General features: G+C 43.4%; 2 protein-coding genes across 2 annotated transcripts in view; both read left to right on the forward strand.

Annotated features, from left to right (window-relative positions):
• The window catches only part of myo10 (myosin X), a 105555-nt gene extending 84153 nt beyond the window's left edge, over positions 1–21402 (forward strand). The window contains exons 20-41 of the mRNA XM_024268646.2: positions 3851–3975; positions 4582–4696; positions 9233–9339; positions 9408–9629; positions 9801–9840; positions 11219–12154; positions 12530–12650; positions 12959–13202; positions 13296–13391; positions 13836–13929; positions 14364–14419; positions 15271–15413; positions 15486–15677; positions 15746–15903; positions 15980–16103; positions 16177–16474; positions 16551–16758; positions 17229–17365; positions 17441–17561; positions 17653–18129; positions 19960–20151; positions 20233–21402. Of these exons, the coding sequence (XP_024124414.1) occupies positions 3851–3975; positions 4582–4696; positions 9233–9339; positions 9408–9629; positions 9801–9840; positions 11219–12154; positions 12530–12650; positions 12959–13202; positions 13296–13391; positions 13836–13929; positions 14364–14419; positions 15271–15413; positions 15486–15677; positions 15746–15903; positions 15980–16103; positions 16177–16474; positions 16551–16758; positions 17229–17365; positions 17441–17561; positions 17653–18129; positions 19960–20151; positions 20233–20334 (4308 nt within the window). The 3' untranslated portion in view covers positions 20335–21402. The remainder of the gene's footprint in view (positions 1–3850; positions 3976–4581; positions 4697–9232; positions 9340–9407; positions 9630–9800; positions 9841–11218; positions 12155–12529; positions 12651–12958; positions 13203–13295; positions 13392–13835; positions 13930–14363; positions 14420–15270; positions 15414–15485; positions 15678–15745; positions 15904–15979; positions 16104–16176; positions 16475–16550; positions 16759–17228; positions 17366–17440; positions 17562–17652; positions 18130–19959; positions 20152–20232) is intronic.
• Positions 1–22128, forward strand: part of LOC112144307 (tripartite motif-containing protein 16-like) — a gene marked incomplete in the record, with an annotated part of 1074856 nt that overhangs the window by 267258 nt on the left and 785470 nt on the right.

The following is a 22128-nucleotide window of genomic DNA, read 5'->3' on the forward strand; positions in this document are numbered from 1 at the left end:
TCCCTCTGGGGCTGGTGGTGTTGTGGCATGACTCGGGGGGATTCAGCAGTTTGCAGTCTGACAGAAGCTGAAAGCAGTTTTTCTGTGTGGATCTTTGATTGAGAAGAATTCAGACACTACTGGGGGGATCTGCAGGAACAGACCTGGCTCCAGGAATAATGTTGGAGTTTCCCATCAAATGTGGGGCGCTTTTACAATAAAGTGGGTGCAGTTAAGCACTGTGAGTTTCCCCAATAAAATAAATGTGTTTTTTAACTGGTACATGACCCACAATGCTCTGCTTGTCTTCGCCTTAATTGGACTTGAAGGATTTCAGTCCTGAAAGAAATCACAATAAATTTAAAGAGGCAGAAGCGATGGAGCCGATGAGGATTGTCATCCAGCCTGGGGGTGTGTGGGGGGCAGCATTTAATGAGCTCTGTGCAGAAATACGCTGTTTTCTTATTAATTGGATTACATTTCCGCTGCAGGGTTTTCACCACAAAGAAATAACTGAGTGTGACTTTAGATTTACACTGATTTGTTTTTCTGATTTTTTTACCCTTTATTTTTAAGTAGCAAATAACTTAAACAAAAACTAAATTTTGTTGAGAAAATAAAAAATGAAGCGTTTATAAGAATTCTACTTAATTTCATTTTTTTGTTTTAAGTATGTTTAATTACATTAAAATTTAACATTCCTGCTGACATTCAAACTCAAGATCCCCCCTTCAAACTGAGCCATCCTTGAATCCAAGAACCATTTGAGTTGGATTTTCAAGCACGACATCCTGGGGAGTCCCTCCAAACTCTGTGAAGGAGCCCTAGTAATACTCCCTGCAGAACCCCAACTTTATCTCCAGCAAACCCAAGCAGTTTCTAGGATGTAGCCGGGCAAATGTCGGAACATTGTCAGTGGAGACGTTCAGCTGCACGCTCTAAAGCAAGACCAGCTCCACTGTTTTTAAGATTTTTGTTCTAAAGAATAAAGTTATTTCATTCAGAGGGAGTTTTTTCAGCTTTTGATTTCCATCAAAGCTCCCCGTTTGACTTAGAAGCTTCTACACATCAGATCATTTCCGAGCCAAACTTTGATCATATTTAAACACCCACTCAGTGTCCTTGTGGAATTTGTCTGATGATGGAGGACATATATAAAGAAAATTAAGCTCAAAATGGTATTTCATTTTTTTGTGACAAAGAAAATACACTGGAAGGGCCATAAACTCCCTGCTCCGAGCTCTCAGCAGTGGAGAGGGGAAGAGGGGCGGGGTTGCACTTACAACTCAAACATGAATTTCGAGTGAGCTCCTTTTTTGTCCTAAAATGGCATAATTATAAACAAAAGACCACTGGGAACTTTTAAAATGATCAAAAGATGATCGGGTTGGATCTTTTTTATGCTTCTCTAAGTACATTTCTTATTGAATGACTGTTAACATTTTCTTTATATACAAATGCATAAAACATATTTCTAAATGGTTAATTTCCCTAAATATGAAATTTTTAAAAAGACAGATTTTCACCTTGATACTCATAAAACATCCTGTAAGAGTTGACCTACCAGCAGCTTTTTGCTATTATGAAGTATAAATACATGAAAGTAGTTTTAAAAAAGTGGCTCAATTCGCCACAGGCTCAGATTTGTGTGGTCCCCCCCCCACTGGCTGTGGTGAGTTTAGTCGTCGTTTCGTTGTGATTCTTTTTTCTTTCACCTCTGAGAGCTCTTGCCCCCCCACCACAAAAGAAGATTACCATACCCCCCACCACCACCACCTTTGTGTTCCTGAAAGGCCCCGCCCCCTCTGAATGTTTTATCTGGACATTGGGGCTGAGAGCTCTACAGTTGCCTCTCTCCTGCCTGCAGGAGAGCATCTTCTCAGGGACAATAAGGTTTGGTTTTGAGTTCAGGAGGAGGAGCTGTGAGGAGACGTGACTCCTCAGAAGAAGGGTAGACGGTGTTCAGATGTTCTTATCGTAGTCTCCAGCTTAGATCTCTATGATTCATGATAAAAAGCTTGCAGTGGGAGGGACAAGTTCTACAGGACCTCAAAGCTGGACTTTTGGACATAAGGTCTTCAGCTCCAGAGAGTGTGTGAAAACACACCTTTACCAGGTGAGGGAGTGAAAATGTTTGAACCCTATCTGTAGGTCTTTGTGTAAGAAGTTTTTGTTAGTTTTTTGGGGTCAGAAATCCTAGCCCCCCCATGTGATTCGGTACATGACTGTGATTGAACTATTGACTGTATATAGGGGACTGGACTGAGCGGGAGTGATGTCACCCATAGGAAATGTCTTACTTCCAGTGAAATGAACCCAATTCAGTCACCATTTCTCCAAGATACAAATATCAATATGTTGGACCCAGATGACAGTGATTGGTCCAAGTTGGAGTGAGTCATGTTTCTATGGCAACTACTCTCGCCAATCAGAAATGAGCTTGTTGGAAGTCCAATCAAATGAAATGAAATGAAGGAATGTTTGAGGTGGAGGCAAGTGGGCACCACATGCTTTTACTGAGGCATCTGATTGGTTAGTTTATAACTTGTGATAAAGATCAAATATTGTGAAAAAAATCGTATTAGCAAGAAGATGCTTAAAAAAAGATATCAGAGCAATATTAGTTGTGACTAATAGAATAAATGAGTAGTAACTCTTCATTCTCAATAGAGGTCTATGGGATTTTGGCTTCTTGGAACTATTTCTTATTTGGAACACAAAAGGGGAATAGATCACTGTCCAGATCTCATGTACAGTCTATTTCCACATTTGAAAGTACAAAAGGATACAGAGTGATAAAATGTGGTAAGCACACCTCCCACATGTTGGGTTAGTGTCCAGTTAGTGAGCAGGAGTGTGTGTCTTCACTTCCTTCAGCTGGAGTCAGGAGAAGCTTCCAAACAGACCCGTGTCCCTAAAAAGAAGGAATGAATCGGAGCCAGCTTCCTGACACTGCTGGCCTTTGTGCCGCCGCCTCGTGTCCGCATGCACATTCAAATGAAGCTGACGAGGTCTCCTCAGCGGCTGGTCGGGGGGTAAAAGGCCCCCATTCAGTCGCTCAGTCAAGACCTGCTGGGGAATCAGCCTCCATTCTTCTCACAGCTCCAGCGCTCCATCAATGGACCATCGAGGAAGATGGGCCGGATAAAAGCAGCATTACCATCAGGAATAAAAGCCCCCTCTCTGGTTTGAAGCTCCGCCCACACAAACACCCACAGAGGTTAGGGGGCAAGAGGGTCCCCTGGAGAAGGGCTTTAACTCCTCTGTGGAGATAACAGTGATTCAGTGGTGTTGGGGGGGCTGGATTTATGCATTGTGAAGCTCCGAGGATTTTTGGAGCAGACATCATGGTGTGGGCGGATCCTTTCAGCACTTTCACAGCTGGTTGTTGGTTGTCCAAGTTTTCAGAATAAGGATCAAATAGAAATAAAACCTTCATTCAAATATCTTTAGTTTTGATTGAGCTCTCTTAAGAGTATAATTCAGTCCCCACAGTGTTCTGCATGATACCTTCAGTTTAAAGGTCATGGACTAAAAACTACAGATCCACAGCTCGATCGCAGAGGGCTGTAGCACAGGTGTGTCTTGGAGTTTCCTTGAGGTGACCTTAAGAGATGTCATGAAAATGGAACATACCTTTGTCGTGTGCGTGTTCCCTTACACCACACTCTGGTCATCACCTCATCCATCGTAATGTGTGTTTGCTACAACTTGTCGCCCACGCCATGTCTGTAGTAGAAACTGTGCACAAACATATTCACTCCACTGTGGGGTCTACGAACTTGATATTGAGGTCCGGGCGTAACCTGTTTAGGATCAGAACTATTCCCTGCTGCAGCAGAATGTTCTTGATTCTGAATCTGCTCTCCAGATGCCTGACCACTTCGACCAGACCGTGGTCCTGAACCAGCTCAGATACTCTGGCATGTTGGAAACTGTCAAGATCCGGCGCACCGGCTTTCCCATCCGGAGGCCCTTCCAGGACTTTTGCTCCAGGTTGGTACCAGCCAGACCTCAGAGAGATGCTCTGGAAATACAGTTAGTATTACGTCTGGTTACTTTATGTCTTCATCATGAACCATGGTAAGGGTGTGGGTTCAATTCCACAGCTTTCAAATTACATCCAACTGATCAGCTTTGATGCTGATCAGTGGTTCTGTACTCTGGTCCAGTCTGTTTGATCTGAAGGTACGGTTCATTTGGTTGGAGATCTGTCTTCTGCGTTGTACCAGAGCAGGATTCAGATATGTTTGATCTGCTGGATCACATTCCTATAAAGCTGTGAAATCTCAGCTGTTCTAAACATCAGTCATCCTCTAGTGGTCATTAAAGGAACTACACGTTTTTAAATTCCTCTTGAGATGGTGTTTTTTTTTTAAGAAATATTGGTTTAAAAACTTCCAATAAATTACTTTACATAAATATATTTGTACCAGAATGATTATAGACATCCTGACTCTACTAAACACAATATAAGAACAAGTCTCCGCCTACTGGTTGTTGGACAGAATGCACTTATTATATTTTTTTAACTTCCCAAACTCATGATTCAAAATGTTGCTTATGTTTTTTTGCATAAACTCCTCTTTCTCACTTTTTCAGGTATAAGGTGCTCATGAGAGGTGTGCTGATGCCCGATGACCCCAAGGGGCGCTGCGTCCAGCTGCTGCACCTCTACGACAGCAGCAGCACAAGCTGGCAGCTGGGCCGGACCAAAGTGAGTGTGACTGCTTCTGTGCTCTCTCTCTCAAGGCAAATATGGGAAGAAAAGCCCTTTGTAGGTTTACACGGATATGGGAGGAAAAACCCATTTTTCTTGTGGCCTCAGGTGCTCGTTCTCTGAAGGCACAGATTTGCATGTCTCTATCAGCACTGAAGCTGCCAGATGAACCTCCACCTCTCTCTGCCTCAGGCTGAAGCTGCAGCATCTGCATTCTCCTCTCTGACACGCTAACATACAGCATGCTGGGATTCTGAGCCGCTTCACTGCCGGAGGAGGCCACGGCATTTTGGCTGTGTTGCTCTGACCTTTAGGGCCTCGTCTGTCTTCTTCAGACTCTGCTGGTGTGTAAAAAGAAAGTTTTGGAGTTCACCCTTTCAAATAGTAGGTGTGTGGACTTCTATTAAGATCACTCCTGATTAGTAACAGTGGTTGCCGTAGAAACTCGAACCAATTACTGAGGATTCTGGTTCCAGCATGACTGGGTCCGTTTCATTCAAAAATAGGGACTGAATTGACTTCATCTGATTGGAACCAGAAGTAAATAATTGTTAATGATGTCACACTTACTCAGTCCAGTTCTCGGATACAGTCAATGGGTGTGACAGATCCAGTCTTTAGGATTGTTGATACATGAAGCCAAAGACTTTCAGATGAGAGGCCACACCCACACGTTGGTTTTCTATCAGTAAAGACAGAATAAAGAAACAAGACGCAGAAACAAATAGATAATTATGTTAAAAATGACAAGAACTAAAATTCCTGCTCAAGAAATATTTCCTCAATCTTAAAAAAAAATCCAACCTTTAGAGCAAAAACTTATTGACACAAAGTTTTAAAAGGTTACAGTCAAAGGTCAGCCTGTATTTATAATTAGAAATCACTGGAAGTCTTGCAGAGTTATAGAAGTTGGATGAAGGTTTGCTCAAGTCTCCTGCAGTAATGCAGCAGTTTTAACCTTTACGCTTTGCTGATCTGCCATTTTTTGCTTTTATTTAAGCAAAACGCTGCAGGTAACTGTAAAAAAACAACTGCTCCTGACATCTCGCACTGTTAACCAACAAACCCGGCCTGTAAACCTCTAAATCAATTCTCCGTCCTCAGAGGGGTTTGTGGGTATCAGTCAGCTCAGTCACACGCGTCGTGGTCGGCGTTGGCGGCCTCACTGCGCTCTCCGCGGGCCTGACCTGCGCCTGCAGGAGCAGTACGGGGATCAGAGGGGATTAGACGGAGCTCATTAGCATATTAATGATTAAAGGGATCAGAGGTTTGCTCTCGCACAGGAGGAGCTGTTGTTGATGCTTTACCGCAGCGCCTAAAGCACAAAGATAACCTCAGTGTCATCCCTTTGTGTCTTTCAGCAGAACAAGAAAAAAAAAACATTTTAAATCGTTTTTATCCCAAAACAACACGTGAAAACACATATTTCTTTAAAAGAATCTAAAGGAAAAGCAGCTTATGAAAAACACATTATTTAAAGACAAAACTGACTGTCCTTCTGTATTTATGGAAACATATATTTAATCATGAAAAAGCTGCTTGATCTTCCTTGGAGGAAACTCTGCATCGCATCAGTCAGAGAAACAGCTGTGAACCAAAAACCATCAAATAAACCCAAAAACTCATGAGGTCAAAGGTGAAGGAAAGCTGAAAAAGTCAGTAAATCAGGGGAACATGCAAACAAAAGATGCTCACATTGAATCTTTTTTATTTATTTATGTTTTGCATCTAAATGTAAATTTACTGTTTTTTACACTAATTTGAATTTTCATGATCCATCTTATTATTTACAATTTTATTCTGCATTAAACTATCTGGTTCTTAGGTTTTTAGTTGAATGAAAACACAACCGTTAAAAAAAAAATTGAACAAAAAGCCTCTTTCTTTGCTCTGTTGCTATGGTGACACATCATCCAAAATGGACCGGATGCTTTCTGCTTTGATTTTAAGACCAACGCTTATCAAAAACATAGAGGAATCCAAAAAAAAGGCAAAAATGTTTTGTAAAAAAATGTTGTCTTTAAAATCAGGATCATTTTTATTAGTTTGCATGAATAAAAGTTCTTTGGAGACCTCAGCCGATGTAAGCTAACGCTGGTGTGGATTTGTCTCTGGAGCTGATGCGGTTTTTGCTGTGCACATGTTGAAGTGAAGCCGTCAGGTTTCACACCTGAATGTGTGAAATGCAGCCTCTGATGCTGGAGGTCAAACAGGACGAGAGAACCGATCCAAAAACTGGTTGATTTTTCCCTTCTCTCCATCCTTAACCATCGTTGTTTCTTATGTAACCAGATTTTATATAAGATGGGTCTTACTTTGAAGAAAGGTGCATTTCTTCATGAAATAAGAATTCTTACATAAGATGTAAAAATATCTATACATTTGTATGGGTCAATGTTTCATCCTGCATTGGATTTTTGGAACTAATCATCTGGGCAGACGATGCTCCACTCTGTCCGCTCATCTAATGCGAATCATCGATGCGATTCGTAAGTAAAAACTTAGTAGTGCATGTTTCATAACAACAAAAACCACGAGGCTGACTGAACATTTAACACAAGCTGGTTCTCGTGTTGTTTTAGTTGTGTAAATCTGCTTAAAGAGGCTCAGTGTGCTTCTGCTGCTAACTAGGTGGAAAACAAAATTAGGATATTGAAGGACGCTCATAAATAATTAACTCAATATCGTCTTGTCAGCATCTCCAAACAAAATATTGCAACATATCTCTAAATTGATTTTGTGAGTGTGACCTCACCGCTAGAAAATAACTTACTTCCAGGATCAGCCAAATAAAGTTTATTCAGTCGCTGTATTTGTGCCATACAGAGGAAATCGTCAGTAAGCAGTGAATCGTCGTCAGTCTGATTTAATGTTTCTATGGCAACCAATCAGGAGTGAGCTTGTTGGAAGGCCACACCCCCACCACTTGAAAGCGAGTTTGGGAGAAAATACGTCAGTCAAGTGTTTCAAATGTTCGACATGAGACCACAAGGCGTCTGATTGGTCAGTTTATAATTCAAATAAGTACAGAACAAAAAATAAATATATTGTTAAAAAAATGTTGTACTCTCAAGAACATGTTTATAAAGGAATCGGAGCAAGAACGATTATTCTGACTAATAGACTGAGTAATAAATGTTCATCCTCTAGAGAACTCCGTGGGGTTTTGGCTTTTTAGAGTCAGCAGGTACATCCTGATGGAGCAGCAGGTGGGAGGGGTCACTCGGTCCAGCAGGACTCGTTTATTTAACATGCTCCTAGGTAACAAGTTAACCCATGAAGATGTGGTTAGGCCTCTCTGCAGAACGCCATGGTCAGAAACAGTGGTGACAGCTCTCACTCGCCTCCTCCTCCCTCCTAATTGGATTAACCCCAGCGGCCTCCAGAGGGCCCAGTTCCCGCATCAGTGGAGCCCCGTTCAGTTCCCGCAGCGGTGCTTGGAAGTCGGTTCTTTCCTTTCACTCGGGGATGTGGCTGAACACTCCCCTCCCCATCTGCAGAAATCTGCCGTCTTTAGCAGCGGTAACAAAAGGAGAGGAGGATCAGGATTTGATTCATGTCGTCCGCTTTGTTCAGCTTTGTTCTTCCTGTGGAAGGGAGTGTCGACTAAATAGGACGTTTCATTAAAAAAAGGGGAAAAAAAGCACTTAGTCCCTTTTTGAATTCTAATGAGGTTGTAAATCTGTTCTTCACTCTGTGGTTGTAACAGGCGTGAAGCTGAACGCTGTGTGAGATTCACTCCAAACACATTCACTCTGTGATGAAAGGACTCTAGGTTTAATATTCATTTTTAGCTGCCCTGCTAAAGATTTCCTAACTAACCAGAGGCCTGAAAAAAATCAATGAAAGCTGTTCTAAAAAAATAAAACTCCATGAAACAGGTCATGGAGGTAGAACATGCTCCTCAAAAAACTCCTTTTTTAGAAGTTTTTGGCTTCATGAAAAAGGTAAGAAAAGGTTCTTAACTCAGAGAGGGATGCATTGCGGACACGCCCCTCTGCTGATCCATCCCACTTCCCCCTTTTTTGCTGAGTAAGTGTCATGCTTCCGTTCTTGGTCGTTCAGTTGGACGGCCCAGCATCTTCAGTTTTTACTCCAGGAAGGGGTAGATCTGGAGGACGGGTCATTCCTGTCTACCTTTCATCCTTTCCTGAAGGAGACACAGATCCAGGAGGCGGGCAACCCTGATCCTGGTCTCAGTCTCATTCTGGTCCTCAATGGACATGTGGAATACAGTATCTGCTAACCTGTTGCCTGTTCTGGAATCTGTAAGGAGTTCAAGTTCCTCAGAATTTCTACTGAAATAAGGAGCCCAAAGTTACACAAACAAAGACTCAAACTGCGATCTCACTTCAGGCAGAACCAGAATTCTGATGAGTTTCTCACCTTCCTCTGGCTTGCTTTCACTTAAAATTTCTTCTGACTTTCTGATTTCTGTCCAGGTTCTAGACTTTTCTCTTAGAAAAAGCCGTTAAATGTTAATCACCATAGTAGAACTGATTGGTTAGAGTTCTCCGTCTCCTCTGGTCTCAGGTGTTCCTGCAGGAGTCTCTGGAGCACCGTCTGGAGAAGCAGAGGGAGGTGGAGGTGCTGAAAGCAGCCATGATCATCCAGGCGCACGTCATGGGCTACGTGGCCAGGTACGTGTCCACACTCGGACTCGCCATCTCACTCAGAAAAGCCTCCAACTCTGCTGTCACCCCCCCAGGAAGCAGTACAGGAAGCTGCTGCAGTGCATTGTGGTCATTCAGAAGAACTACAGGGCTTTCTACTGGAGGAGGAAGTTCCTGCTCCTCCGGTGGGCGGCGCTCACCTTCCAGAAGCGTCTGCGGGGTCAGCTGGCCCGCCGGGCCTACAGCCAGCTGCTGGAGGAGAGGAGGAAGAGGGAGGAGGAGAAGCGCCGCAGGAGGATGGAAGAAGAGGCGGAGAGGTGGGAGATTCAGGAAACAGTCCCCTCAACATTTAACCTGCACATTTGACCAACACAGAAGTCTGTTTTCTCCTGCGTAGTTTCAGATGTTCCTGCTGAACATCTTCCATGAATGTTTGAACTCTATCTGATGTTTGGTTTTGATTTAATCTTCTTTCTTTCTTTGTGCAGGGAGAGACAGAAGCTGGAGGCCGAGAGGCTCAGCAGAGAGGTATGGAGACTCCAGACTCACGCTGAACCGTCACAACATCACAGCCAGATGATGCGTTTGCAACATTAAAGTCCAACTCCGATCATCTTTTGATCTAATTTCAACTAGTTCCCAGTGGTCCTTTATTTATGATTTTGACGTTTTTAGATCATAAAATGTGATGTTTTCTAGGACATAAGTTCCGCAGACCTGCAGTAGTTTGTTGGCATGTAGCAAGTGCGCCCCTCTTCCCTTCCCCATTGCTGAGATCTCTGTTTACACTCTCTAATGCTAACGTTAGCAGCAACATACACGGCGAGCGATATCAGAACTATCCAGCTATTCAGGAGGATTTGAACAAAAAAATACTCAGAAATTGAATTTTAAGATCACTTTTCTTTATAATTTCCTCTATGATTAGAAAAATACCACAAGAACATGTTAAAAACACCAAAAACACATTTTTTATCGGAGCGACTCTTTAATGAAAACTGTAAAAATGCTTTTCATCACTTTAAAGCTCTTCAAACTCCTTAAACAAGATACAACACAAAAAATATTAACTGGAAATAAATGCATTTCCTACTAGTAAAGACAGTAATGACTATAGTAGTGATAATAAAATGTAGTATATCACTTGCAATTGTTTAAAAAAGCAAACCTAAAAAAATGTTTTTGTTAATCAAAAATCATAATCCGGAAAAACATTTTTGAAATAATAAATATTAACTTTTGGATTGTTATAGTTCTGTGAAATGTTTGTTCCTCTAATGTTTTAGGTTTTTATAAAAGCTTATTATATAGAGAATATAAAACTTCAAATATACCAATTATACTTAATAGTCAATGAGTTTGAGTATTTGGTTGATATATTAATGTTGTTTTTTCTGATCAAGAAAATTTTGATAATTTTTGAAAAATTCAAACAATTAAATATGAATGCATAGATTGATTTGAGATGAATGCCACACTTCAAGAGGCGTGTCTTACAAATCCGTAAAAGGAAACCCAAAAGGATCAAGAAACTTACATACAAGCTGGGAACAATGACATTTAGTTCCTAACTTTTTAAACATTCATCCATTTAATTCAGGATTTGTTTCTTATTTTAGTTTATTTAGACACATGCGGCGCTAAAACAAACATTAGCTAACAGTAGAAAACATGCTAACTGATTTGGCGGGAAATCATTTAGCATGTTGATAAAACAGGGACACAGTGTTGAACAAACATCCAGACTGACTGACAGAATGGAAAAAAAGCCTGTTTATGCTAGCTGTTGGTTGGTTTCATGCTAAAGAATTAGCCTCAAGCTAGCTTCTTCAAACTGTTTGCCAATCTTAGAGCAGTGCTGCTAGCAAAGTTGTTTTTTTAATGATTTGTGTTTCTCTATTTTCAGGCTGAAGCCAGAAGACTAGAGGAGTTGGCGTCCTCGGCTTCATGTCAGGCTCACGTTGGAGACGCAGCGGCGTCCCCGCAGGTCCTGGAGGAGCTGGAATCAGGAGTCACCTTGGAGGAGGCGTCTGCTGAGGAAGAAGCCATCCGTCCTCATGAAGCGTCTCAGGTGGAGGAGATCCTGCGGCTGGAGCGGGAGATCCAGGCCCTGCAGAGGCAGAAGGAGCAGCAGGAGCTCTCCCTGACGGAGGCCTCCCTGAACCGGCTCCAGCGCCTCCGCGACCAGGAGCTCCGGCGGCTGGAGGACGAGGCCTGCAAAGCGGCACAGCAGTTCCTGGACTCGCTGAACTTTGACGAGATCGACGAGTGCGTGAGGAACATCGAGAGCTCTTTGGGGGTGGGAGAAGAAGACGCGAAGCAGAATGGACGAAGGAGGGGGACCGATGAAGAGGAGGTGGATGAAGGCTTTGGGGCGGACGATGAGGCATTCAAAGACTCGCCAAACCCCAGCGAGCACGGCCACTCGGACGGCCAGCGGACCAGCGGCATCCGAACCAGCGACGACTCCTCCGAGGAAGACCCGTACGCCAACGAGGCTGTAATCCCGGCCCTGCCCCCCACCACCCTGCTCCACCAGCCGATGCCCCCACCAGCCGCCCCCCCGACCTGCCACAGCGTCTCATCCAGCGGGGATTCGGCCTACGGACACCCCAAGGCCGCGTCCGAGGCGCCGTCCGACGATCTGGTGGAGCTGATTCCACCAGACGAGGACTCCGACTATGACCAGGACGACTACGACGAGGGCGCCATCGTCTCCAGCGGCAGCATGGCCTTCTCCAACCCCCGCAGCGGACAGTGGTCCCCCGATTACCGCGGCTCTGTTGGCACGTACAACAGCTCAGGGGCGTACCGCTTCAGCTCAGAGGGCGCTCAGTCATCGGTGAGTTTAGCTTCTATTCACTCACATTTACCAAATTCTGTTCTGGGAAATTTGGCAGATAGAAGGAGCTGTATGCAGATCTGAGAGTTCTTTTTCTAGACGTTGTTGTTCTGTTTGAGTTAAATGCAAAAAAAGAAAAGATTTCCATTTACAAGTTTTATTGTAATGAGATGAATACAGTCCATTTCCTGTAAAGTTTAAGTCATAAACTCATTTAAGTCATAAGCACAGCAGGTTGTGATTGAGCCTCAATCAAACACAGTTTATGCAATCACGATGTAATTTTTCGTGACCTTGACATTACAGGAATCAGGTGATGAGGAGTTCTATGAAACATGTTTAGGTTTTCTGAGGCTTGAATTTTTTTCTGTCCAGTTTGAGGACAGCGAGGACGACTTCGACAGGTTCGACACGGACGACGAGCTGTCGTACCGCCGCGACTCGGTCTACAGCTGCGTCACTCTGCCGTACTTCCACAGCTTCCTGCACATCAAAGGTAAGACGGATTTCCTTGAAGACGACCTCTGCTGCAGGTCTCTGATGGGACTACGAGTCATTTTAAAGAGCGTCAATGACACAACCACAACTATAAGAGAATTTCCCTGAAGTAGGATCGGTATAAATGTTGATGCTTGAAGAACATTGTGTTCCAAGACTACATTCTAACACCAGCTGTTAAACACGGAGGTGGAGGGGTTATAATGTGTTGGTGCTCCAGTCCAAGTTCCACCTGTTCTTCGCTCACATGGAGAACTCTGTAAAGCTGAAGGATCCGGTCTAACTCTGGGTTCCTGGTTCCTGCAGGCGGTCTGATGAACACGTGGAAGCGGCGCTGGTGCGTGCTGAAGGATGAGACCTTCCTGTGGTTCCGGGCCAAGCAGGAGGCTCTGAAGCAGGGCTGGCTGCACAAGAAGGGCGGGGGCTCGTCCACGCTGTCCCGCCGCAACTGGAGGCGCCGCTGGTTCGTGCTGCGGCAGAGCAAGCTCATGTACTTTGAGAACGACACCGAGGAGAAGATGAAGGGGGTTCTGGACATCCACGACGCCAAGTAAGCCCAGCGTCAGATGTCAGCAACATATTGTGCAAAAGATGAAAGATTCACAGAAAAGCTGAACAACAAGAACTCTTGGTTCTTTTACAGAGAAGTTATAGATAACACGGGCAAAGAGAACGGCATCGACATAGTGATGCCGGAGCGGACATACCACCTGATCGCAGAGTCTGCAGAGGATGCCAGGTGAGTCTCCTCTCCTAAAATAATCGCTGCATTTTTCTGATGATGGAGGACGTATATAAAGTAAATTATTCTTCAAATTGCATTTCTCAGAATTTCTTTATTCAAATCTTTTTGAATCAGGAGCAGATGAAAAAATGACGTTTGAAAAAGCTTGTAGGTGTAGCATAGAAGCTCAAGCTCTCTGCTCCACTCCATCCACCTGCAGACAAATAGATCCATGAACGTCTTTGTTTTCTCGCCCTTTTTTTGCCAATTTGTTTCACTAGAAGCTTTATTTGAGTCCTGATTAATCCTGGAGCTTCGGTTAGATAATCATAAAACCTGAGTTTTTTTTTTTTTTTTTTTTTTTTTTTTTTTAAGAATGATTTTTATCAGCGAGTTACCAAAGATTTATAGTCTTACGGGAACAAACGGCTGAACCAGATGTTGTCTCCATGGTTACAGCCAGTGGTTCAGCGTGCTGAGTCAGGTCCATGGCTCCACGGAACAAGAAATCAGGGAGATGAACGACGAGCAGGCCAACCCCCAGAACGCCGTGGTGAGTACGATGAGACACAAAGCATTCTGGGAAATAAACCTGCATTTTTATTTCATGTTTCCAGCTTTGTGATGCCTCTAAACGCTTTTATTTTTTCTGAATTAAGAATAAATGTGACAAAAATGTGTTTTCCTCCCATTTGATTCCACATCTTAACAGCATCATCTGTGTGTGAGAAACAGGCCGCACAGAGTCCCTGTTAAAATGAGGATGAACCAAAAAAAAACGGTTGTTTTTATATTACCCACTGCTTAACTTTGAGCTGACCTCAAATCTCAGCCTCATCCTTTTAGTTTTCCTCTTGATGTAATTCTGTTTGGAGCTCTCCAGACTCGTGTGTGGGAGAACGGGTTTCCAGGGCGCCGACGAAAGGTCAAAGTCATTAAACACCTCCAACTCCATCACCGATTCCTCTCTTATCTGTGTTTCCTCAGGGGACGCTGGATGTGGGGATGATCGACTCGGTTTGTGCGTCAGATAATCCAGAGCGGTGAGCATCCGCATGTCATTACACAGAAAGAAAAAGAAAAAGTGAATCTGGATACATTTTGTAGTTTGAATTGTATTTATTTTGCTGCAATTCTTCAAGAATCTCGATGAACTGGAACTCCAGGATTTGTATTCATCTCTTAGCCCAAATGAACATTTATTCGAAACAGAAGCATCAAACTCATCTTGGTTCAGGGGTCGCATTCAACCCGTCTGAGCTCAAGTGGGCCGGATCAGTAGCATAATAACAAAATAATCTTTGCTCATCTTGTTTTCTGGAGCTTTGTTTTGTTTTTTTCTCAGTTGGAAAAAAGACCTCAACCAACAAAGCAGCCTAATCACTTATTATTACACATTCATTCACAGAGGCTAATGGATTTAGAACAGAATTCCTTTTTACTGAAAAAAAAAAAAAAAAAAAAAAGTTTATTTAATTTTAAAAATTTCAGACAGACTATTTTACATCTGACATTGAAGCAATCCCGATAGTAAACTCAAGAGGGGGCTATAAAAAATATCCCCCCTCCCTGATGTGCAAATCGATGGAAAATTAAACTAAGTTAGATTTGGAGTTCACCTCCCCTTCTGTCCTGAAACTCAGCAGAGTTCAGTCTTACTTTTCCTTTACTCCCCCTAGTGGCAGAATTCCAAATTGCAGTCATTTCTTTAAAGAACCATAACTTGCCACAGGGATGGACTAGAAACATTTTTTTTAACATCCTTATATTTTTTTTCGTCATGATTGGGCTGGATTTGGCCCACAGGCCGTATGTTTGACACCCCTGATCTAAAAAGCTAATCTCTGGAGGTTCCTTCAACTCTGTATTTGGTAACTGAACTGTCTCCTCGCAGGCCAAACTCCTTCGTCATGATCACGGCCAACCGCGTGCTGCACTGCAACGCCGACACGCCTGAGGAGATGCACCACTGGATCACGCTGCTGCAGCGCTCCAAAGGAGACACGCGCGTGGATGGACAGGAGTTCATCATCAGAGGTGGGACGCCAGCCGCTTTAGCGTTTCTGGAGGTAGCGGGGCGAGTCTTAACCAATGCTTTTCATCCATCAGGCTGGCTCCACAAAGAGATGAAGAACAGCACCAAAGCGTCGCTCAAGCTGAAGAAGCGCTGGTTCCTGCTGACCCACAATTCCCTGGACTACTACAAGAGCTCGGAGCGCAGCGCCCTGAAGCTGGGGACGCTGGTGCTGAACAGCCTGTGCTCTGTGGTCCAGCCGGATGAGAAGGTCTTCAGGGAGACCGGTGAGGAATCGAACGCTCCCCGAAGACGCCTTCCATCATGCATGTCTGTTAACGCGACTCCCCAACAGGATACTGGAACGTGATCGTCTACGGGCGCAAACACTCGTACCGCCTCTACTGTAAGCTGCTGACGGAGGCCACGCGATGGGCCAACGCCATCCAGAACGTCATCGACACCAAAGCTCCCATCGACACGCCCACCCAGCAGCTCATCCTGGACATCCGGGTAAGATCAACCGGATCAGAGCCGGGAGAGACTCCCACATGACAGGATAACTGAGGTGGTGCTCCTCCGCCTGCAGGAGAACTGCCTGAACTCGGAGGTGGTGGAGCAGATCTACAAGAGGAACCCCATCCTTCGCCATAGCAACCATCCGCTGCATTCCCCGCTGCTGCCGCTGCCCTATGGAGACATCCACCTCACCGGTGAGTCGCACAGATCTACTCATGTGTGACCTGAGCTCCCACTAACCCCACATGCTGGTGTCGGTCCGCTCAGATCCGCGGAGCAGGAGCTACACGACGCTGCAGGACGAAGCCCTCAAGGTCTTCAGCTCTCTGCAGCACCTGGACGGGGTGGCAGACCCCACCCCCATCATCCAGGGCATCCTGCAGACGGGCCAGGAGCTCAAACCTCTACGGGATGAGCTCTACTGCCAGCTGATCAAGCAGACGGCCCGGCCGCCACAGCCCAGCAGCGCCGGGGACCTCTGCAAGTGGAAGATCCTGGCCTGCATGTCCTGCACCTTCGTCCCCACCAGGAGCATCCTCAGATACCTGAAGTTCCACCTCCGGAGGTAAGCAGAATCTAGAGAGGGGCGGGACGGGCAAACGAGCCGTCAGATGGAAATGTCTCCGGTGTGACCTCTGCAGGACGCGGGAGCTCTTCCCCGGGTCGGAGATGGATCGTTACGCCGCGTTCGCCTTGGACTCCCTGAAGAAGACTCGGTGCAGGGAGAACGTGCCGTCCCACGAGGAGATCCGCTGCATCGTGGCGCGGCAGGACATGAGCACCACGGTTCACTGCCACGGAGGAGGCTCCTGCAAGATCACAATCAACTCCCACACCACTGCAGGAGAGGTGGGCGGGGCCTAATCGTCTCTGTCAGGGGCGGGGTTATCAAAGGTTTGACCAAAGAGATACAGGATTGACAAGTCTGTCAGAAACTGATTCTGTTCAGTCAAACTCATAAAGAGCCAGATTGCACATCACTGCCAGGACCTACAAATAAAAAATCATTTAAAAAATCAAAACTTTTTACAAGTTTGAGCTTCCTGCTCTTATTTAATTGAAATAACAAAAAAAGCATAAATACAAACAATTAAATCAAAACATCCCAACTACAAGCTTTTTCAAACAGCATTTTTTTTGTCTGCTCCTGATTCACAAAGATTTGATTAAAGAAAAACTTCCCCATCATGAGAAAACTACCACAAGAAACATGTCATAACACCATAAATGTGATTTTCATTGAAGTGGCTCTTTAAATTTGTTGTAAAAATGTTCCGATGTGCCATAGCAGTGACGTTTTGCGATCGTTCCTCGTGCAGGTGGTGGAGAAGCTGATCCGAGGTCTGGCCATGGAGAACAGCAGGAACATGTTCGCTCTGTTCGAGCACAACGACTCCACAGAAAAGGCCATCGAGAGCCGAACCGTCGTGGCCGACGTGCTCGCCAAGTTTGAAAAGTAAGTCGCCCCGCCTCTGTGTTCTCAAGACGGAATTGAACGTTGGAACGTTAACGCCGGTTCTGTGGTCTCCAGACTGTCTGCGAGCCCGGAGGAGAACAACTCCGGCTGGAAGTTTTATTTCAAGCTCTACTGCTTCTTAGACACAGAAAGCGTTCCCAAAGACAGCGTGGAGTTCGCCTTCATGTTCGAGCAGGTATAAGACGTGGATCTGTTTTGGGTTGGCCTTGTCTGTTTAAACCAAAAGTTCTGAAGTTGAATTTTGAACCCCTTTCCGCCTCCTTCAGGCTCATGAGGCGGTCATTCGTGGTCAGTATCCGGCCCCCGAGGACACTCTTCAGTTCCTGGCTGCTCTCAGGCTCCAGTACCTCCAGGGAGACCACAACTCCCAGGTCAGCTTCCCTGAGATGTCTCAGGTGTTCCCCATGGCGCGCCTGCGGGCCCGGGTCCAGAACTCAGCCAAATCCTTCGCTTCGGGGACTGGCTCGGTGGCTGAGCGATCGGGGACGTCCGAGAGAAAACGCTCCAGCTTCCTGGAGGGAACTCTGAGGCGGAGCTTCAGGAGCGGCTCCATGAGTCGGCAGAAGCTGGAGGAGGAGAACAGTTTGGAGGCGTGGATGAGAGAAGAGACCACGGCGGTGAAAACCAGCGTGGTGGACAAGTGGAAGAAGCTGCAGGGCATGAACCAGGAGCAGGCCATGGTCAAGTACATGGGTCTGGTGAAGGAGTGGCAGGGATACGGATCCACACTCTTCAACGTCGAGGTGAGCTGGTCTACAGGTCAAGGAAGACACTCACACTTTTTACACTTGTTTTTAACGTGTTCACAAAAATACAAAACAGTCTTCACTTACAGGGCAATTCTTCATTTTTGTGTAGCGCATCTATTATCACAACACAAGTGTTGAGACTGAATAAACACTTGTAAACGTTATGCAGGCTAAAAGCTGAAATAATGTTAAAGAAAGTCTAAAGCCAAATGGGATTCGTGTCAAATCGGCGTCCGCTGCGTTCATAAACTTGATGCGTGTGGGAGGAGCTAGTATTTGTTAGTTTTTATCATCACTACAATGGAAGCATTGTCTCTATATCTGTAGATCTCATGTACTGTCAATGCCTGGATGACATGGATGTCGTTAAGAGATCAGGTCATCTACTGCTGGAGCTGCCTCTGAATGACGGCCGCTTTCAGCGGTACTTCTGTGACCCGCATTAGTCCGAGGAGGGAAAAAGTAAAAATAAAATTAGAGAACCTTTGTCTCGATGCAAATAAGGATGAGAATGATTAGATTCTCCTTAGTGGTGGTTTTGGACTGAACAAGACAGGTTGACTCAAAGTGTCTGATTCATCAAAGTTTCGACATTTGAACTCCGAAAACGTCACGTCATGCCGCCTGAAGCACACTACTGCCAGACCGCCGCGTCACACCCAACACTCAAAACGCGCCCTAAGACCTCTGACCACATTTGTGGATTGACTTGACATTGAAACTGGACGCCCCTGCGGCGCAAATCACATTCAGTGTGAATGTAGCTGAAATGTCAATCATAAAGATTCAAATATAAAGTCTCACATTATTACAGCTACAATGAAAAGGAATGTAGAGTAAAATTCCCTAAAAAAAATGCAACCAGCTGTACAGAACTTTCTACTTCCTCCCAGAGACAAAAAAATTAGAAGATGAATCTTGTCAGTTTAAGCGGAAAAAAGTTGCTAAATTACCTGTATGATTTAACACCTCTAAAACAATTCTAATAAACAAAAAAAGCTAAATGTGACACAGAAAAATATAAGTAACTAATTTTATTTGGTTAAACCAAAAAACAAAGAGCACTGAATCCTAAAGGTTTTTAACAACTGAGGCCAAGGTGGACATTTGAACTCACTAAGTAATTTATAAACAGCTGCTTAATGTTTTTAATTGTGAAAGTATACACTAAGCTAGCTGAAAAAATGCAAGGCAGATGAGAAGTGCTTGAATAATTTCTACCAACGACAAAATTCCTAAATTATATATTAAAATATGTAAGTTTAGAGGATGAATCTTTCTTGGCACAATTAGAACTGTCATTTTATACATTCAAGCTGAAAGAAGTTGCTAAATTACCTGTGTGGTTAAAAACAAGCTGAAAACTTATAAAAAGCTATATGTGACACTGAAAAGGATTTATTTGGGTAAATAAAAAATTAAAAACAAAAATCACTGAATGCTAAAGTTTTTTTTTGAAAAAAAGTGGGAGTTTGAACCCTCTACCTGATTCAGAAACAGCTACTCAATGTTTTTAGCTTCAGCGACAGATTGAAAAGTTAGCTAATTTTGAAAGTTCATGCTAAGATACAGAACATTTTAACCTATTCCATCCTCTGTTATAATACTGTATTTGTGTTTTTTTTTTATTTACTGCATTTTTTTATTTATAAACGTTGGCTCAAAGTAAGAATTCCATTGCACTGAGAACTTGGCTTAAAATATAATTTTCCTGAACATACATAGATTTTAGGAGAAATTTGTAGCTATTGTGCCAAAAATAAAAGGTTTCAGAGTCAGAAACAACCCAGATTCAGACAACTTTTTGCCGTTGTTGTCCGTCAGTGCCGGGACGGCTCGTTCCCCTCTGAGCTGTGGCTGGGTGTGAGTCGAGAGGCCATATCGGTGTACAAGCGAGGAGAGCCGTGGCCTCTGGAGGTGTTCCCCTACGAGCAGATCCTCTCCTTTGGAGCGCCGCTGCCCAACGCCTACAAGATCACAGTGGAGGGCCGAGAACTGCTCTTTGAGACCCAAATGGTTGGTGGTGAACCACTGTTCAATTCAGCCGCCGTATTTCCTCTGACACCATCTGTATAACGTTCTTCGTCTCTCCTACAGGTCATGGACATCGCCAAGCTCATGAAGGCGTACATTAGCATGATTGTGAAGAAGCGCTACAGTAACCCTCAGTCTGTCAGCAGTCACGGGAGCGCCTGGTGAAGTCGGCCTTTGACTCGGAGTGGAAGTGACTTCATCCGAAAACAACAAACTTTTCTTTTGAAAAACTGAACAACCCCTCCCATAAAGAATGTACCAAGGTTGATGGATCGAAGATCCAGCTCAATACTCTCAAAATATATATATTTTCCAGTAAGATCTCAAGTCAAATTTGACTTTTAAAAAGTGACTTTTTGTTGGAGGAAAGCTTTTCTGCTCCCACATTTTAGATTCTGATTGTATTTTGACAAAAAAATGGAATCTAACGCCTCCTGGATGCTCTGATGTTTAAAAAAATCTCTTGAAGCTTTTTAAGAACATGACGGAGCGTCTCTAAAGGATCAGGGCTTCACAAGTGCCTGGTCTTGTATTGACAAAACAACTCAGTTGTGTGTCACATGAACTGAAAGGTGCTCCCATGTTCCCTTTAATGTATTAGTGCACTGCAGAACACGTCCTCCTGTACAAGTTATTCAAGCTGTGGAAGTGCAACATCATTAAAAAGAATTGATTTTTGCTTTTCTGTTGATGTAACTTGACATTCTTCAAGAAAACAAATGTTTGCAGAACCTGAAATTTCATGTTATTTTGCATTTTTACATGAAGCCGTAGAATTAAAATACATTTTTTGACTTAGTCGTCCAAAACTTGGATGGAATTTGGTCTGATCTGTACGTTTCAGCATGAATAACTTGTCTGGACGGACTGTCTGTGGTGAAACATTCCTGCGACATTTCACTGGAGCTCCGCGGGCGGCAGGTCCATCCAAAGATGCATGTGCAGGTTCTCTTCCACAGTGCCTTCCTGTAAATTGTGTACTTATATTGGTATAATGTGCAATGACATATATAGAATCACACGGCTGTACATTTCATACTGGAAGTCTTTGCCTTCTGATTGATTATTTCATGACAATGTTTTGGTAACTTTTACATTTGTGTTAGCTGTATTTTGTGTTCATCTGAGGATTTTAACAATAAAATTATGTAATTGGACTCTGAGTTGTGTTTTACGAAAACAAAAACAATCTAAAAATGCAATGTGGTGTCACGAAAGAAAACAAAAAAAAAATGTGGAAATTGAGTAGTAGTTAGCATGCTAAATGCTAATTTTGCCAGAAATGGCACCAAATGAATAAACATTAAACTTTGGAAAATATAAAAAAGTAGTTTACATACATAAACTTTAAAAAATAACAGAAAATCAATGTATCTGGAATAAAGTTTAAAGAACTTAAAAAGGAATTACGCAGAGCAAAACATTAAATGCTAGCTAAATAGCTAAAGCTAGCTACATTTAAAAAGTAAAATCCCAAATTAGCTTACATTAAAAATAGCTTATTATGTCTTGATTTTAGCCAAATTCTTTCTTCATACATGTAAATGGAGTAATAGAAAAGTAATTTCTTAGCATTTAAAAGATACTTTTACAATCACCTCAAAACTCTGAAATTAATCAGTTACAAAATTGGGGAAAAAACTTATTGAAGCTAATAAAAACTTTAAAATCTTTGAAGAGGACTAATATTCTTGTCTTATGTACACACAAGACTATATTTTTTTATTTCCTGTTACTTTTTCCCTTTATTCTTATTTATTTATTTATTTATTTAAATGTTTTTATTTTTTTTATTCACTTTTTGTGTGTCATTTGGATCTATCATAGTTTTGTACCCACATGTGACTGTTATCTTGAAGCTCTGTAAAAGTATAAAAAAGAAAGTAATCAGTAATTGATCTCATGAATAAAACTGATTAACAATATTATTAAAAAGTGAGTACAGAGGATCACTAAAAA

Source organism: Oryzias melastigma, linkage group LG17, assembly GCF_002922805.2.
Source record: "Oryzias melastigma strain HK-1 linkage group LG17, ASM292280v2, whole genome shotgun sequence".
Lineage (NCBI taxonomy): Eukaryota > Metazoa > Chordata > Actinopteri > Beloniformes > Adrianichthyidae > Oryzias > Oryzias melastigma.